This window comes from Thermobia domestica, chromosome 6 (genome assembly GCF_964235325.1).
Source record: "Thermobia domestica chromosome 6, izTheDome1.hap1.1, whole genome shotgun sequence".
Lineage (NCBI taxonomy): Eukaryota > Metazoa > Arthropoda > Insecta > Zygentoma > Lepismatidae > Thermobia > Thermobia domestica.
Window position 1 is genome coordinate 146,219,269 of NC_137459.1, and position 20,456 is coordinate 146,239,724.

Consider the following 20,456-nt stretch of genomic DNA (forward strand, 5'->3'; position numbering starts at 1 on the left):
CGTGCTATCGCCTCATCCACATTACCAGATCCTATTAGCAAATATGATTTTTTTTTTACAATATACATTCCAAGCTTTTTTTCAGATCCTGCGAACTGATTGGTGGTGTCGCTTCCACTCAGTACAAGGAACGCCGGCAAGGAATGGCATTTCATCGTTGAGCTCATTCACAATTGTGTGCATTGGAATAAATTGTGATTTTATTGCTGTTCTAATTGACACCCATATTCCTCCGACTTAATTGTTTTAAAAAATGTATAAGGAGAACAAGAACATCGGTGTCTTTGGAGTCAATGAGCAGCTGCTTATAACCGCAGCTGAAAGTATGGTATGCGCGATGTATTATCCTCGTTATCACTCTATTCTTGATTATATTTCAGAAACGGTAGGTCTTCTTCCTGTGATGAAAGTAAGTCTGTAAATCCACCCGATGTGATAACTAACTGTTTGACTACAGAACCTAATCAGCTCTAAAAAAAAAATGCTGCGAGGTCAGATTTGTTTTCAGGCAAATCAATAAGACATTTCCAATGTTGAGGAATAGGACCAATCTCGACCTTCATTATTTCTCCTGATTTGTCATCAGTAAATACTTGCTGTTCGTATAAATCTTGTATCTCCTTTAATAGAACATGGACTGTAACAGTCAAATTCGTTTGCACGCCCTGTTTAGAAAATCCATCAAACATTTTACAAAATATCCGCCAAATCACCACTAGTCAGTTCGCAGACATTGGGAAACAGAAAGCATGGAATGTAAAAATCCTACTTGCTAAGTAACATAGGATCTGGTAATGTGAATGAGATGATAGCACGTGCAGAAGAATTTGCGATGAAACTCTACACCGACTCACAAAAAATCTCGATCAATGCTGTCTGTGACGATTTGGTCGGTCACAAAAACTCAGACCAAATGGTATGTTGTAGATATTGTGTTTCTAAGAAAAAGACCCAATGCCACAACCAGCCAGCCATCACTGACCGTTTGACCACTACAGGGCCACTAGGGATGCGCACGAGACAAGATTTGTGGCTGTCTCGTCTCGAAAATGTGCTGTAAAAATGATGTCTCGACTCGAAAAATGTATATTTTACTATTGGAAGAGACGTGTCTCGACTGGAATTTTGTCAGGAAAATCCTGTCTCGACTCGTCTCGTGCGCATCCCTAAGGGCCACTTTTTTTAAAACAGCCGAAGATAACGAAATTCTAGATTTCGGTAAAAATGACTGAAACCGTGATATGTTGTAGCTATTGTGATCCTGAGAGAAAGTCTTAATGGGCATAATCACCAATCACTGATCATTTAGCCACTACGAGGCCGCTTTTTTGAAAGCAGCCGAAGATAGAGATATTCTGGATTTCGATGAAAATGACTGAAACTGTGATATGTTGTAGATGCTGTGATACTGGGAAAAGTTTTAATAAGCATAACCACTAATCACTGACTGTTTGGCCACTACAGGGCCACGTTTTTGAAAACAGCTGAAGGTAACGTTATTCTGGATTTCCGTGGAATTGCTTGAAACCGTGATATGTTGTAGATATGCTGACCCTGAGAAAAAATCTCAATTTGCACAACCATCCATGATCCATCACTGACCGTTTGGCCACTATACGACCACTTAAAAAAAAAAAAGCTGAAGGTAACGGTATTCTGGATTTATACTAATTTATAAGGTCGAAATGTATTATATAAGCATATATCCAGTGCCGTAACATAGATTAAGCTTATTCCTGAGTTTTCAGCGGTGCATGGAGCCACGGTGGCTCAGTGGTAGAGCGTTCACCTCTGGTGCTTGGGCTCCCTGATTCGATTCCAATCCCCGCCAAGTGAACTTTGTGGTGGACAAACACCGTGTGTGTGGGTTTCCTCGGGGTTCTCCCGTTTCCTCTCACTTTCTTCATTCCACCATTTCATGCATTACTCATCATCACCGTCTCCTTTACCTAACCGGCATAACAGTGGGACGTAAAACTCAAAGATTTCATTCAATTTTCCTCACCGGTGCCTGTGACCTTTATTCGAGAAAACTAATCATGCGTTTATTACGCTGAAATTTTATATTGCTTGAAAATTACTTGCGAAACATGAACATACATATTATGTAAGTATATAGGTAATTCGAGCTATATGTATCTATTTTCTCTGTCCCGGCAAAACAAGTGATTCTTAACTTTCTAGTTTTCTTTTGCATTAATTTTCGTAGTTTTGCTGGAATATGAAGAATCAAATTTGTTTTTCGCTTTATGAATTTCGTTAAATTTTGCATCTGTTTTCACCCTATCTTACATAGTAAAAGTTATATATATACATGGACTTTAGAGGTAGACTATACTAAGTCATTTTTTGGTTGAAATTGAGTTAAGAATACATTTTTAATAAACTTCTTTCTAGTGGTGTAACAATGTAAGTCTAAAAGCATCCTATTACTTTGTAACTACTTAGTATAGTTTGAAAACAGTACTATAGGTCTTACTTAAGGAACTGGTTTTTCGGTCTTAGGTCCAGATATAATAAAATCATAGCCATAATCATAATCAACCATTGTCAACCCACTGCTGGAAGAAGGTTTTTTAAGTCTTCTCCACAACTATCTATCTTGAGTAATTCTTTTTCAGGATACTCCCCAGTTGTTCTTGATTTCGTCAAACCTTCTTGTATAAGGACGTTTCCTAGGCTGTTTTTATCTCGTGGTATCCTGTCTATAGAATGGTTTTTGTTCATTGATCATAATTTCTTGCAATATGTCCAGCACATTTTCCAGCCCATGTTAAGAATTTTTCAACTAGTACCAGTCATTAGTTGTCAAATAATTCATTTCTACTGTATATATTTGGCCTACAAATAGTTCAAATCCGCTACTCTTGTAGCACTGACACGCTACTTTTTGATCTTCGAATCTGGCAACATTGACTCAATGATTTAAATCAACACAATGTTAGGACCTCCATTTGGTCTAGTGGCTAGCACGCTTGATTTCTGTTTGCGTGGTCCCGAATTCGATTTCCGGTGGGGGTACAGTTGAACGACCGAATTGTTTCGGATTCCATTATAATCATTAGATCCACGTCTCCTTTAGACGCCCTAGCATAATCATGGGACGTTAAACTAAAACAAACCAAACCAAAAATCAACACAATGTGTATTACTAACTGTAAGTCCTTGAATAATTGCATATAGCTATATGGTATGGATCGAGTTTGAGGTGGTCGGTGGTCAAACTGAAACGAGTGAAATGTAACTAGGGTGGATTTAGAACTTTTAATTAAGCATGGTTTTGTGTACATCAGGCCTAAGGCTTAGGAGAACAACTAGTGTTACTGAAAAGTTATAAGTTACATTTAATTTCAGTTACAAGTTTCATTTACATGTATTGCTGGAACGAAAACTTTGACATTAACATTATAAATAGCCCAAAGACTATGAAAAATATCGTCTTTAGAAACCATTCTTGCACCATAAAGCAAATTACGAGTTATTAAAATATTTTGCAGCTTAGTTACGTTGTTTACACTATATTTAGAATAATATTTAGCAATTTATTTAAGTTGGCAACACTGCTTAAAATAATGGAACTGCAACTTGTAATTAAAACAACCAAAAACTATTGTTGTAATGTTATAGAAGCAAACTAAAACAACAATCACTATAAAAATTTAACGCAAATACGTTATTTTAAGCAATAAAACAATCACTATCCATGTGTTTGGTATCTCTGAAACGGTTTGAAATAACAATTCTTGTAAATGGCATTATGATCACTTAAGTCTTTTCGAAGCATCTACATGATGAGACGTGATATATCAGTACGTTTTCGAAGTAAAGTCTTTAGAAAAAGTTAAATTTTTCATATCTTTTAACTTTGTTCCTTCCTTCATTCGAAATATATATATATATATATATATATATATATATATATATATATATATATATATATATATATATATATATATATATATATATATATATATATATATACATAAGACACAAAGGTTTCAGCAAGTAACTCTTTACTATACACTTACAATAATGTGTCAGTGAAAGCATGTAAATGCTGGACATGTACTGCAGATATAGACATCAATGGATTGCACTATCCGGTCTATGTTTAGCAGCTGAGCGCACCTTCCTATGTATGCCCGAAAAAGAGTTTTGCCAATACTCGGAAGAAAATTCAGAGAAGGTTTTCTTCCACCTCTTGATCAGGGTTTCCTTGGAGTTTGCTTCCCATCCACTGGCGTAGACCAAAGCCTTGTGAGTTGCCCAGAAATCCTCAATAGGGCGCAGTTGCGGGACATTTAGGAGGTTGTCTTCTTTGCGAACGTACCGAATTCCCAACTCGTCAAGTTTTGCGACAGTTGCCCTCGCATAATGAGCTGATGCCAAATCACGTATCCCTCATTATTTGGGTAATGTTCCTATATGTATGGTAACAGTCGGGCCTCGATACGCTCCGTTATGTATGTATTCGCGTTGATGGCACCCCCAGAGATCATGAAAAATGGCTCCGAAGCCCCTTTGGGTCCAGCAGCGAGCCATGCTATCAGTTTTGTGCCAAATTTTGCTTTCCTGTTATATTTGATGTCCGGATTTGTATCCTTTCCCTTCTTCGTGAAGTACTTCAACGGCCTGTTGCATTTGAACGGATAGTAACTCTTATCATCGACGATGACATCAAGTGCAAATGGACGTTCTCTGGTTCCTTTGAAAAGACTGGCGAGCCTTTGTCGTTGTCTCTTTGCTTGGTCCTCGTTTACTTTGGGGGCATTTCGCTGCTTCCTTTGTATGTACCCCATGCTCTGCACTACTTTTTTCATCGTTGCATGGTGATGAAAATACTTCCGTACCATCCATGTGTACGATACACCAGGCCTTGATGACATTCTGCATGCAAGGGACCGCCTTTGGTTTTTATCCAAAGTAATCCTTGGGTGTCCACTTCCCGCATTCCTTTTTGACCCTTGTCCACTCTTGACCCTTCCTATTGTTTTATAAACCCACGACCTGGCATATTCAAGCCCTACGAACTTCTTCACCACTTCCGCAACTGGAACATCAGGGTGCAGTTCAAGGAACAATTCAACATTTTTTCGCCTTTCCTCTTGTTCCGACGCAGCCATGGCTCTGCACATGTCTATTTCCTTCTGAGTCTTCCCTGTTTACCTGTCAAGATATCACTGTACACGTAGGCGTAGCTACGCCCATCACCCTGTTCCATAAACTTTGTCTCTGTTTTTTTTTTTTTTTTTTTCCACACGTTACAAATGATACGCATTGCACCGTCTATGCTATTTAAGTTATTAAAGACCTAAAAAATGTTGATGTTAGTGATTCTGTATTGTCCTTTATTACACTAAATAATGTATGTGGTATTATGGTTTTCTTTAATATCTAAATTAGAAATAGGTAATACCTAACATAGTACAATTTAAGAAAATTCAACTTTATTTTCCGTTGGTAAGACTGCTTGTTTATATATAGGCTTGGATCCAAGGTAAGGGCTATAAAGGCTAAGTTTCCCGTTAACGCTCAGGTATACACTGAATAAAACGTGCTTCAATCCTGCTTTACACTGGATAAAGAGGCATAGTATGGTTTAGCCCATCCCTTGATCATATCCTGTATATACAATATAGGCCTGATTATATATATATGGTGGCCCATTTTCATCTTTCCACGGAAATATATCGAAAACGGTTGAGCATAATTGAACTGAACAAAAACTCAAGTAGGAAATGCTATGGGGCAAATCGAATGGTGTTGTCGCGGTGTCCCCAATGGCCGCTTTTCATGGGGGTCCAGGGCCCAACTTTGGAATTTTAAATGGAAACATGGGGTAAGTGATATCTCGTTCGATAGATCTTCAAACACTAAACAGAGTTGTGACAATAAACAGAACAGAAACTGAAACAGGAAAATGACATAAAGCACGTCGGATGATGTCGCGGTGACCCCCAGGGCCGCCTTTCATGGGGGCCCAGGTCCCAACTTCAAAATTGTTAATGGAAAAAACATAGGTCAAGTGATATCTCGTTCGATAGATATTTAAAAACTAAAAAGTGTTGTGGTAAAAGATTTTTCATATCGGTTACCGTATTCAAAATGGGCACCAAGACATGGTGCCTGTATTAGATAAAACGTCCGGTAGCACTAATATGAAAACGGTTGGAGATAAATGAACAGGATAAAACTCGTATAGGAAATCCCAGAAGGTATATATTATTCCACGCCTCGAGAATAATCCAACGGAGAAAAAGATTATTAAAGTATAAGTGAAATAATGCTAAAGAGGAAATCTAATTCTTAAAATATTATCTTTCCGATCTCCCTTCGTAAGTAGATGAAGCGGAAATGAATGGTAAAATCTCAAATGAAAACCCCACTTTTACTTGCGATAGGTCTGAAACACTTGGGTGTACAAGTGACTGGCTGTAATGCAGTAATGAACCAATATTGTGCAGACGACTTTTGAGCAAAACCAACATTTGTACTCGTTGTTTTAAAATTGCATTGTTCGACAAATTGGTTTCGCATTTCAGTTGATTCATTTTTGCACAAATCATTGCCTGCAATCAAAATGGAAAGTAATATTTAACAAGAATTTTACCTACTTTTTTTTAAAGACACCTATCTGTTATAAAATCACATTTCAGATAATTTTGTTGTGTAGATACAATTTGCAAAAACTAAGGTTCTCATTTGCAATTTCACCGTTCCTTCCCGTCCCGCTTCACCCACTTAACGTTGGATCGATGATATTCTACGATTTAGATTTCCTCCTTTGCATTATCGCACTTTTACACTAGGCATCTTCTCCTCTGTTGCAACATTTTCGAATCCTGGAATGATAAACATCCCCTGTGATTTCCTATAGGAGTTTTATTCTGTTCATCCGTTATTATCTTCAACCGTTTTCATATTAGTGGTACTCGACGTTTTATCAGATACAGGCACCATGTCTTGGCGGCCATTTTGAAAACGGTGACCCATATTAACAATATTTTGTCACAACGCAGTTTAGTGTATAAAGATCTATCGAACGAGGTATCACTTGACCCATTTTTTCGTTTAAAATTTCTAAGTTGGGCCTGGACCCCCATGAAAGCCGACCCTGGGGGGCACCGCGACAACATCATTCGATTCTCCCCGTGGATTTAATATTTGAATTTTTGTTTGGTTCATTTATGTTCAACCGTTTTCATATTAGTGCTACTGGACCTTCATCTGATGCAGATAACATCTTGGGGGCTATTTTGAATACGGTGACCGATATGAAAAATCTTTTGCCACATCGCTTTATAGTTTTTAAAGACCTATCGAACGAGGTGTCACTCGACCCATGTTTCCATTTAAGATTTTAAAGTTGGGACCCGGGCCCCCTTCAAGAGCGGCCCTGGGGGGCACTATGACATCGCCATTCGATCTGCCCCATGGTATTTCTTATTTTACTTTTTGTTCAGTTCATTTATGTTCAACTGTTTTCGAGATATTTCCGTGGAAAGATTAAAATGGGCCACCCTATATATATATATATATATATATATATATATATATATATATATATATATATATATATATATATAGATAGATAGATAGATAGATAGATAGATAGATAGAGAGAGAGAGAGAGAGAGAGAGAGAGAGATTATTATATACAACAGCAGTGGATTTTGTTTCGGGAGAGGCTTGAGGAAAGGGGAACAAAGATTTGTGTTGTGCTTGAGCCCGATACCTACCCCCTAAATACGACACTGTACATCAGTCAACCGTTCCCATATTATCTCATACAGCAACGAAACAAATTTTAAGTAAAGGCAAAATAACTATCAATATTCGAGACGAGACCGAGACTGACCATGGTCTCGTCTCGGTCTCGTCTCGATTTATAGAGGTCCGTTTCGGTCTCGGTCTCGTCTCGGCATGTAAAAGTCAGTCTCGGTCTCTGTCTTGTCTCGATATATAAAAGACCGTCTCGGTCTCGGTAACATCCCTACCAAAAACTACAGGAATTTATACATGTAACCTATCTTTTTAAGTACGCCACCTACATTTTTTTCTCAATGTATATCCTCAATTGTTATAATTATGAATTTATTGAGACAACGTTTTACAGTAATGATATTCCGTAAAGAGATGTGTGATGCATAAACATAGTTAACACAACGCACACTTTATTACAGCAATCATTGCACACAAAATACAAAATGCTTCATAATCTTTGAAATTAAATGTTACGGGATTGCCAAACGCATGTGGTTTTTAATCAAAATAACCGCTTTCGTACCTCAGATACCTAATAATGTTTGCAAATGTGGGAGAAGAAAGCTGATTATGAATCAGTGATTAGATCTTAATTATATTATTACGGAGATGTAAATTTATGTTATAGAGAAGGACAATGTCAGAAAAATGTACAAGAAATGTTTCCATGGCCTAAAGAAGAATACATCAAGATGCTAAATCCTGTTAACCCTGCAGGAATGGTTTCTATTTTGAGATACTCTTTTGAGGTTTAACTCATACTCAAATATACTATAAATCACTTAAATAAGCATCCCGACTAGTGAGAGGCGAGGGGACTCACTTTCAATATGTACTCCTAATAGTGAAAGGCGAGGGGGCTCCCTTTCAATAAGCACCCAAAATAGTGAGAGGTGGGGGGACTCACTTTAAACAAGCACGCCGAATAGTGAGAGGTGAGGGGACTCACTTTAATCAAACATACCGTTAAAATAAGTACAGAAAGGGGTTTCAAATTGGTCTGCAGTTTTCTCGCAGTAACACCTGTCAACTACGATTGTTCTTGGCTAACTGCAAACCATTTCAAACCAGAAGACTTTTGTAATTGTAACCACCATATTGGATCCACCATTTTGAGTTTTCTAATTTTGAAATCAGATTCTGAATCAGCTGTCTAAAACCTCCCTGGGAGTATGTTTTCTCCTACATTAAATGATTGTTTTCTGTCTATGCTTCAAAATCTTCCCTAACGTTCAAAGGGTTACCGAGGGACCTTAAACCCACAGCATTACCGAAAAAAATACGTGTCGATTATTTTTCGATGTTCTACAAGTCTACAAAGTATATTCAAATCGGTGAGTTACACTTCCGTAAGTTCCCTTGTTAGAGACACATTCAGTAATATAAGAATGATGCCCACAAGAATTAATTAACACAGTGACCAGGATTATTACAAGAATATTTTCGAATTCTAGAATTTACGTACAAACTGTAACAAAGTTGTAAGAGTCATTTTCTAATGTGCAATTTTTGTACTGTGTGCTCATGTTTCAATGTAATTAAGTTGTTCCTTAAAGTGTCAAATGTGCCATACATTTAAATTCATATGTTGGATCTGGTCAGTACAAAAGCCTGATCAAAAGTCCGATTCATCTATCCGAAAAGCAATTTTAAATGTCCCAAATTGAACGTGTAAATACTTAGCAAGAAAATACATAAAATAGCTACGCGTTAAAACTCTCAGCACATCCTATTTATGTTTCTGTGTTAATATTTTTCCTTCAAAACAATTGAGATCTTATGCTTTACCTTTCTATCGACGAATGTGATATAAAAGGAGTCTCGCTGTCGTGAGAATGTTTCTACGTCATCGTCACGCAGAAGGTAGAGGAACTGTTTGAGTAAATCGAAAAGGTGGATACATCCTTCTGAGCGTTTATTAACAAATGCAGCGAGCAGTTGTGGACATAGCAAACTTCGAACTGCCTCTCGCCCGTTTACGAACGAGTTGTTTCTTTCCCGATAGAACTTGTTTTAAATACCCACTTCTATTCCGATAAAGCGAAGTGGAGACCAAACATACAGAGTGTCTTCCGGTTTGACGAGGTTGCCAGATTTAAGGAGTAGTGTAGGAAGTTTACTTGACGAATATCTGGTAACTTAAATATAAACAACTATGTAGTTTCTTTCCACATACTTTTAAATTCTTGTAGACTTATTCCTCCAAAATTGCGTGTACTTTTCTACTTTGTGCTATTATTTTACACTATAGGTGACTGAAATATTGCAACACTGTAGAGGTCCTCATAACGCCTGCAATTCTGTAGAAAAATGTTAATAGTGTGTGAGTGTGTAACATTAGATGATCCAGATATGTTATTGGTACCGGTGCCATTTACATCTTGCAGGTGATGTTGGCACCAGGATCCAATAAATATAGTACGGCACCACACGTATTTCCCAAGAAACTGTCAGAAATAGAGTCATAAGAGTTTTCCCACCGCAAATATCAATAAAAGTCATGGATTTTGATCTCACTCTCGTTCTTGTATCTCTTTTAGTTTTTTATGCACATTTGGTTCCAACAAGTCGGTCTCCCAACTCGGAGCTAACAAGTACGCAAATACGCGTATACGTGTGTGTGTGTGTGTGTGTGTGTGTGTGTGTGTGTGTGTGTGTGTGTGTGTGTGTGTGTGTGTGTGTGTGTGTGTGTGTGTGTGTGTGTGTGTGTGCGCGCGCGCTTTTGTGTTAAACTTCTTTCTAACAGTAACATTTCGGCTTTTTAATCTACGATTTAGCATATTTCGTTGTTTAAGCAATAGATAATAGCACACTTTTGAATATTTCAGGTTCACTGTTGGAGGATATTAGATTTTTTAGTAGTCCTATACTCTTTCAAGTACTGGGTTGTACAATTTAAGTGTAATATTGGTGCTTGTTTTATATTTTTGTACAGACATCATTAGTAACTAGTTTGATTATTTATTTACTTTCAGATATTGTCCTCTTCCCTGTTGAATCATCTAGTTGGTTTTTACTTTACATTTATGATATCAGAGTTTTCATGTGTTTGTCAGTAATTTGTTCACAATGGAACATCTCAGATCATATCTTATTTCTCGTACATGTAAGTTGCGTCATTATTCGTGGCGATGCTATGAATAGTAGTGTTTGAAAATGTTAGCAGAAGATTTGTGGGTTTGCATGATCAAAATATTGAATCTGTTGAGAGCTTTAAGGAAATATTAATTTGTTCATGTATAAAGTTTCTTTCCTTTGGATTGTGCTTTGACCATATCGATTACTTTACCATTTATAGTTTCTCATTGAAATGTTTTATTATTTTTCTGTATATCAGTATTAATTTTTTGTGATGCTTCTGACATTAAGAGCTAAATAGAGCTTCCTCATAGATACAGTTAGCGTACGCGCCTTCCACACGGAAGACCTACATTCGATTTGCGGTAAGAGGTCATGTTCGAATCCTACGTTGAGCTGTAGGTCCATGTCTTATATAGTCTTGGTGAAGAAAAGGACGCTATAAGTCCAATACAACCTACCATTAACAATCATAAGGAAATGTAATTCGAAATATCAATAATAATATGCTCATCTTTTTATTTGTATCTATTAAAGTTTAACGTTGGTTTTCTGCAATGTGACTATATGAGATGTGGACCTAAATTTAAAGTGATATTTGTGAGTCTCCTGGCCCATAACTGAGAATGCCAGCCATTTTGTCACGTGCGAATTATGATCGCGTTTTCATTTACAGTCTGTTCTCGGATTCCGACATACAAGGCAGATTTGTGATACATTAAAGCAGCAGTTCGAGTTAAAAACAAGTTTGGTGCAATAGAAAGAGTAACAAAAAATAAGAGACCCGTATTTTTTTATATCTTAATAGGCCGTCTCGTTTAGTTTCTACAGGCATTTGTTTTTGATGAATTGTAAATGGTGACGTCATGGGTGCGATACGCGAGAAACTCAGTGTGAGTCAGCAACCACTCCCTTGTACGCAGCTGATAAACCTTTAATAGTGCATTGGATTTAATAGATTGTGTTTTGGATTTGTTAGCAGTCTTGTTCTGTGTTGAATTTATGAGGGCATTTTTTGTTAGTTGTTTTTCCTATAGCATTAGTATAAAAAAGAGTAGAGAGAGCAGTAATTACGTTTGTTGTGCGAAAGTGTTTCTTCCAGACATGTTTTTAGGATGGCACTGTCTCCCGGAGCTCTGAGAGATTCCTCCGGAGGAGACCAAAATAATACGTCTATAATATAATAAGTATAATAGTACTGTGTAAAAATAATGTGCCTCTCCGAATACTAAGTGCCCTCCCCCCCCCCCCCCGGATGTTTTTTTCTGAAAGAAACACTAGTGTGAAGTAGAAAACACGTGTTAGTACAGCGCGTGCTGTGTCTGTGAAGTGAAGTAGAAATGCCTAACACCTGCTGTGTTTTCGGTTGTAATTCTTGTGCTGAGAACGTAAAGTGTCTTTTCTTACGTTTCTAAGTCGTGAGAAATCACCAGATCGATATAAATTATGGCGCAAGAAAATCAATGGGAAAAAATGTACCAAATAAAATCACTCGTGTTCCAAACATCTTGAAGAGGCTGCCTTCGAGAAGTCAAGTTTACTGAAAGAAAAGTTAATGCCAGTGGCGGATCAAGGCTGGGGCCGGGGGCCTAGGCCCCCCAGTTTTTGAGTGACAAAATTGATTTAACCTATTATTTAGATATTTTTGAAAGTTTTTAGTAAACATGATATACATATCATAGTCTGGGTTCTGACTCCCCCCCCCCCATGAGTTTTTACCGTCTAGATCTAGGTTCCCGGCTAATGCCAGGAGAATTATTTACACGCAAACTGAGAAAGAATGCTGTTCCAAGTATATTATTGTAAGGTTTAAAATCAGAGCCATTGAACAAGCACCGATCTATGTCCAGTAACCAACGTACAAATATCGTACAAGACGCAATTGGTGGTTGTAGTCAAGACGAGGCATTAGAGGGTAATAGAGACGATGTCACTCATGATTCTGAAGATACTGCTTTAGAAATAAGCTGTACAATGTGAATTAGGGAGTGAAATATACCGGCTTGTAGAAGGAATCCGTGACGATGACTGTTCCTCAAGACATTGATCCATCGTTTAATTTCTCTGTATCATGTGACAATGATGATGAAACGGGTGATGAGAATTGTTCCGCGGATAGCTATGAGAATAAAAGCAATTTAACCGGTGAAGTGTTTTTCGTATTCTGGCAACCTTTACAGATGTTATTTCATTTTTGCCTCATATGTTACGTTCCTGTACATACCTTGAAGCACAAAATTATAGGGTCAGCGTTAAAAATTGCAACAAAACGTGAAAATGAACATACTTATGTTTGGGAATCGGAAGAATGATTAAAGAAAACGTACTTAGGTGTTGCAGCAATCTCGTCCGCCATCTATTTACATATTGGTTTCGATTTTTATTTTTTATTTTTGAAACGCTGAACTCATGCTTTATAGGATACGTTTTATAATATTATAAAAACGTTTGTACAGCCCACCATCAGATATCATTTTCTACATGCAGATGATATTTGTAAGTCTTTGCAATCAGTTCTGGAAAAGGAAACCGCACTTAGAACGTGCCACCGCACCTCTCACAAACGAAATGCTTGGCACTGTGTAGTATGTAAGCCTGCTCTCGCTCCTTGCCCACCTATGACGTAATCACAAAATCTTTCTTCCTCTGTTACTCGCTAACGACTGAACGCATCGCGATCAAACAAACACCATTCCTTTTAGAATTTTCAACTGTACAAATGGAAATAAATTGTAAAAAATGCATTTCTAAGTCGAACTGCTCCTTTAAATTCAGGATTCCGTTCAGTTATTAGAGTATTGTTAAGATCTTAACAGAGCAAGAAAAATTGGCTTACTTTAAGTTAATTTGAAAATTTATTGCCTTCAATGGAAAACAAAAGTTGCGATTAAAAATTATTTAAGGAGCAAATGTTACAAATTTAGTCGAAAAGTACAAAGTAAAGGCTTTGATTGGATATGAAGCGTAGTATCATATCACTGATACTCTTACAGATTATTAAGTAATAATCTTACTAAAGGGACGTAGGTTAATGGTAAGAACTTTTCACTTAACATTGAGAGTTCGAGGCTTAAATCCTGCGATTGTTCAAACTGTCTTCCAGTTTCATTTTCTATCTGAAGACTGCTATATCGGAGTGTTTTATTTAAACATACATTTCTTGGCCTATTGCTTCTGAAGATTTCTTGTTAATTTTCGGTGTGTAAAATAGCCTATTGTTTACTATGTTTAGAAGTTTTTTAATAAAATTAAACTTAGAACTTGAATTTAAAATCGATATTTTTTGTTTGTTTGTTTGTTTGTTTATTTATTTGTACTTCCTCCGGTTTAGTTATGCTAAATAAAAAATTATTCAAAAGTAGTCCCGCTAGAAGCGTACTTCGCGACATTAATAGTATGCAGTCGTTAATATGTTTTTACAAAATTATGGTTCTTTATCTCTAGATATTTTAAATCCCAAGAATAAATTAGAGTTAGTGAACTTGTTACTTTCTCCGAATAGACTAACTCTTTCCTTGTATGGCACGGGATCTGGGGTAACCGCCTCACTTGTCATACCGACGGAATGGCAATTTTGAGAAGGAAAATGGAATTAGAGCAACAAATGGATAACATATTAAACTGGTACTGAGAAATTGCTAGAAAGAAATCAGAACTGAGCGTTTAGACCACATTTTGAAACTAAGTGACTATTTTGTTGTCTGCTCCTAAATAAAATTCCGAGTAGATTCATTGTATTTTATTCACATCTTTTAATGGATACTAGAAGATGAGAATGGCTTCATTTTGTGGTCACCAGTAATTAGGGAAAAATAAATAAATAAATAAAAGGTACGGGCCACCGCCCGAAAAAACTCAACCCTAAGAGTATACTACTCCTCGATTTTTCCCTGAGAAAGACTTATACCACAGTATAAGGTTCTTAATGAAAAATTGATTTTTGATATATGAACAAAGTGGTTAGAAGAGTTTTTAAGTAAATCGCAATTTTTGATTTCCACCCTTCAGTAAACTTCCCTTTTTTTAAGGGTAGGAAGAAAATTTGAAAGAAAACGAAAAATAATAATAACTGTAGAATTACATGAAAGCCTTTAGTTAAAATTTTGTTCAGATACGTGGAACGGTATAGCCTCTGGGCGAGCGTATATCAGTACAGATATCAAAACATCACATTTTTGACACACATGAGCTATTAAACGTGTAAATTCGTTGAAATCCCGAATTCTAATATTTTCACGATCGCCATACTTCCTTGTCTTCTTCCCTCGCTCGAAACTAAACAAGGAACGGGAGTAATAAAGGTATTGATTGAGAAAAAGAGAAAGCCATTTTTATCTATGAAGAACCAACAGAAGGTGAAAAGACTTACCGAACATAACTATTCGGAAATATATAAATTTATTTTAGACCAAAGAGTTGAGTAAAAATCAATTATGAGCAATCAATAGTTTTAAAACGGCAGATTCTCTGTGGATGAATATACATTAAAAATAAAGCGAACAAGTATGACTGGCCAGGGAATTAAACCCAAGGTTTAATCCAGTGCCCATTTCTAATTTTTCACTACTCGAATTCTGTGAAACTTTTAGTCAGTGATTTCTTAAACAGATTATCATCAAAGTTTTTGGAATGATCTAATACAGAATCTGATCTTGATGTCATATTTGATCGATTGACAAATTATTTAGAAGTAATATTTCAAAGATGTAGATGACTCATTTTTTTCTTTCTTTCTTTGTACGGAACTCAATGTTAAGTTTTGTACAGGAATATTTTCTATAACGCCGTGAATTGATTCCACGCTGTGCAAACCCAGGTATTCGAGATATGATTACAATGGGTTTCAATTAAATTTGTTCATCACGAAAATTTAGGACAATAAAGAGTAAAAGTTTTTTTTTATTTCTATTAATAAATAAATAAATAAAAAATGGAAAGCCTTTCGTAGTAATGAAAACCAGGTTAGAGGAACACATGCGTAATACAAAGTATTTCTCTGTTATTATTTTTCGTTATTTTCAAAAGTCAAAAGTACGGCGCGTCTATTGTGGTGCCATTTATTGAAATGTTTTTTTTTTTCCGAATCTTTGTCAACAGTGTACGTTTTCCACAGTCAAAGAATGAGTAATATTCTTGATATATCAGTCCTCAGTTACAGGAAAAAAAGAAATGCTTACGTTAATCACAGTTTGAAGCGTTAATCACTTCAGGCTTAGAGTAATTTTATATGCAGTAATTGTAGTAAATTACCGGCAGTTAAGCGTGATGACAAGTACTTTTTTAAACCTTTACATGATTTTTGTTTTAACTTAAAATGTTCTTGACATAATCTCGTGCTTTTATTCCCCTTCCGGAAAGATATTAGGTATGGTTATTTGAGGAAATACGGTAACTCTACAAGCAAGCTTGTAATTAAGCTGCTAAAAAGAATAACGATTAAATTAATCATTTTTTAAATTGTTAATCTCTAGTGTAATCGAATAAATTTTCCAGAAGTTAATTTTTAATTTATAATAATTAAAAAAATGGTAACGATTAAAAAATTAATCGTTTTTTTTTTTTTTCGAAAACAATGTGCAGTGGATATTTTCCAATGCTATTTAGCGACTTATTTGATTGCTTTCTCTTACACTGTAGCCCTGATTAATTTGCCTTATACTGTAGCTTTTTTTTTTTTTTAGTGAACAGTGTCATCTTAACTTGTTTTGAAATCTTGATCAACGTTTCCTGTTCCATTTCTCCCCAGCTGAGTAAATCAGTGCTATAACAGTTTCAGTTTGACGCAGCTCAGACTCTTCGAGAATAACAAAGACTTTTGATGGTCTTATTATGCCTTTCCTCTGGTATTAGACACACAAAGTGAGGTTTAACCAGTATTTGGGGTTGTTTGAGAGTTATTCCCTCCCATTTTTGTTCCTTTATTTGCAATGTAGCAGTCACATATATTTTTAAAATATTGATAACAATCTCAGTCACCTACCTCTGGTTAGGTCAGCGGTTGATAAAGTAGTGCGACTATCATTGCTATCTGCTATACAGGGTGCGAAAGGCAAGAACGGAAAAAAAAAAAGTGAATTCGCTGGTGTAGCATAGCACTACCATCTTGTGGATTCCCTCCTGTAATGTTCCAAGTAACATCTACGTAGCGAAGTGATAAACCTACGTGATTATATATCTAATGTTGCCAATTAACATTTAATGTTACTTGCAATTGTTGAGTAAATTCCTTAATGCTATTCTTTTCTTTTCTTTTTCTTTTTCTTTCTTTTTTTTTTTTTTTTGACATTAAAATACGTGTTTTTGCTTTTATTTGATTGTTAATGCTTGCCTGATCGATTTTGTTTTTGTTAGTTTTTAATAATACACGCAATGGAAAATGTTTTTTGACACTAGGGAATAGGGAAGACTGCTTCCATTATTTTCAATAAAAGAGCCTTTTCTTATCCACATTGGATTAAAAGTGGTTCAGTCCCTTGTAGAAGGCAGCGGCGCCCAGCTTCCCAGGTTCGTTTTGGAGGCAGTTCAGCAACAAGCATTTCCATGTATTGTCTGCGTACTCAGCTTAGTTGTCCGCGGACAAAAAGGCAATCACATATTTTTTTAAAGTTAATAAATTTCATTTTTCCGTGCTCTTGAGGTGACTCCTTGGTAGATGCTCAAAAGCATTACATATATTTGAATATTTAATCTGTTTTGCGTATAGTCCTTTTTATTTTAGTAGTCCAAGACCTTTACCTTTATTCAACGATAACCTCTCTCGTATTATCGCTGCTACCAGGTAGTGGTCAGTGTCACAATCAGCCCCTCTAAACGACCGGACATCAATTATGCTAGATTGCCTTCTTCTATCTACTAAAACGTGATCAATTTGATTATGTGTTTTCCCGTCTGGTGATGTCCAAGTGTATTTATTAATGTCGCGATGTGGGAATTTTGTACTCTTCACGATTAGGTTTTTGGATGTTGCAAAGTTCACGAGTCTAACACCGTTGTCATTACTTTCCTTATGCAGACTTTCGTTCCCTATAATCGGTTTGAAAATATCCTCTCGTCCTACCTTCGCATTGAAATCCCCTAATAGAATTTTCATATGGTATCGCGGGAGTTGGTCAAATATCCGTTCCACTTTTTCGTAAAAACTGTCTTTTATATCGTCATCTTTATCTTCAGTTGGGGCATGTACATTTAAAACAATAATATCACACCACCGTCCCTTAAGAGTAATAATAGAAAGTCTGTCAGTAACAAATTCAACCCGTTGTCAGTCTGTCAGTAACAGGTAATATTCATTGTCCGAAAACGGAGAGATTCAATTTAAAGAAATTAGAAGAGAGCCAGGTAAGAGAGAAATACCAGATTGAAGTTTCGAATAGATTCTCGGCTTTAGAAGATTCGGAGTGCACTAGTGTTGAGGATCCTGGATTGAAATTAGAGATAACATTAAAATTTCAGCAAAAGAAAAATTGGGACATGCGGAAATACGTAGGAACAAACCATGGTTCGACCAGGAATGCATAAAACTAGCAGAGAAGAGAAAACAGGCAAAATTACGCTGGCTACAAAATCCGAATGAAATAACTACACAAAATTTCGCAGATATCAGGCGGGAAACTTCCAAAACTTTTAGAACAAAGAAACGCGATTTTCTGAAAACTAAAATTAAGGAACTTGAAGATAATAGTAAAAATAAAAACATCCGAGACATGTATAAGGGAATCAACGAATTTAAGAAAGGCTATCAACCTCGTGCTTACATATTAAAGAAATCTGACGGTACAGTTCTCACTGACACGGATAGCATCTTAAATAGATGGAAAGATTTCTTTGACGATTTGCTGAACACGCAACCAAAAACTAGTGTGCGTGGAGAAAAGGAGATACACACCGCAGAACCGTATATTCCAGAACCCAACCGAATAGAAGTAGAAACCGCTATAAAGAAATTAAAGAAACACAAATCTCCGGGTGTAGATGAAATTCCGGCTGAGTTAATTTTAGCTGGAAGCGAAAAATTGTGGAACAAGATACACAAACACATTCTTCTTATCTGGAACAAGGAAGAATTGCCACAAGAGTGGAAAGAATCAATCATTGTTCCAATTCACAAGAAAGGTGACAAAACTGATTGTAATAATTATCGAGGCATTTCTCTTCTGTCAACATCCTATAAAATCCTTTCAAATATTCTATTAGCAAGACTGACCCCATACGCAGATGAAATTATTGGAGATTATCAGTGCGGATATAGACAAAATCGATCAACTATCGACCAAATATTTACCATTCGCCAAATACTCGAAAAAAAAGTGGGAATACAATACCCCGGTGCATCAACTATTTATTGATTTTAGAAAGGCGTACGACTCGGTTAGGAGAGAAACATTATAGAACGTTCTTACAGAACTTGGAATACCGAGAAAGTTAATTAGATTAATTAAGATATGTTTAAATGAATCCCAAAGTAAAGTCCGGGTAGGAAAATTTTTGTCCACGAACTTTCACGTCGAAAATGGCCTGAAACAAGGAGATGCGTTGTCGCCATTATTATTTAACTTTGTTCTGGAATACGCTATAAGGAAAATCAAAGATAGCAACCAGGGCCTAGAGTTAAACAGTATTCACCAGATTATGGCATATGCTGATGATGTAAATTTAATAGGGAATGATAGGAGAACAATAGAAAGAAATGCAGAGGTCTTATTAAACGCTTGCAGGGACATGGGTTTAGAAGTAAATGCAGAGAAAACTAAATACATGGAGGTGCGTCGGGACCGTAATACAGCAAATTATAGATGCGTTAAAATATTAAATAATACTTTTGATAAAGTGGATAGTTTCAAATATCTAGGATCAATATTAACAGAGGAAAATCATATCCACGAAGAAATTAAATGTCGACTAAAAGCAGGGAATTCGTGTTACTATTCGGTTCAAAACCTCTTGTTGTCGCGAATTCTGTCGAGGAATTTGAAGCTTAAAATATACAAAACGATAATCATGCCTGTTGTTTTGTATGGCTGCGAAACATGGTCACTTACTCTGAGGAAAAAACATAGACTGAAAGTATTTGAGAACAAGATCCTGAGACGAATATTCGGACCCAAGAGGAACGGGAATGGGGAATGGCGGAAACTTCATAACGAGGAACTACATAATTTATACGGTTTACCCAACATTGTTAGGGTCGTCAAGTATAGGAGGCTTAGGTGGGCGGGTCATGTACCCAGAATGGAAGAAAGTAGACGCGCTTTCAAAGTCTTGACTGGAAGACCAATCGGAAAATGACCATTAGGAAGACCTAGGCGCAGATGGGAGGACAATATTAAGATGGATCTCGCAGAGATTGGAATACAAAATAGAAACTGGATTCAGTTAGCTAAGGATAGAAGTCAGTGGAGAGCTTTTGTGAACACGGCATTGGATCTCCGGGTTCCATAGGCCATAGAGTTAGTTAGTTAGTTAGTTAGTCCAAGACCATTAGGGCTGATGTATAGCCATCTAAAGAGTATATATATACACCGGGTGTTTCAGATAAAGTGTCCAGTGCTTATAAATGAGAAACAATTGAAGGAGTGCTCTATTTGCTCCATAAGGTCCGCTATCAAATAGTCTCA

The 20,456-nt window shown here is 36.5% G+C and overlaps 1 protein-coding gene across 9 annotated transcripts in view; it reads left to right on the forward strand.

The window, feature by feature from the left end:
* The window catches only part of Cln3 (CLN3 lysosomal/endosomal transmembrane protein, battenin), a 224,188-nt gene that overhangs the window by 160,264 nt on the left and 43,468 nt on the right, over positions 1–20,456 (forward strand). For 4 of the 9 annotated variants that reach the window (XM_081762184.1, XM_081762189.1, XM_081762182.1 and 1 more), the window contains exon 2: positions 10,740–10,870. The exons of 4 other annotated variants lie outside the window; for them this stretch is intronic. In XM_081762184.1, the coding sequence (XP_081618310.1) occupies positions 10,834–10,870 (37 nt within the window). In that variant the 5' untranslated portion in view covers positions 10,740–10,833. Of the gene's footprint in view, positions 1–10,739; positions 10,871–11,713; positions 11,860–20,456 lie in introns of those variants that run through there. One more of the 9 variants, XM_081762187.1, reaches the window with a different exon arrangement.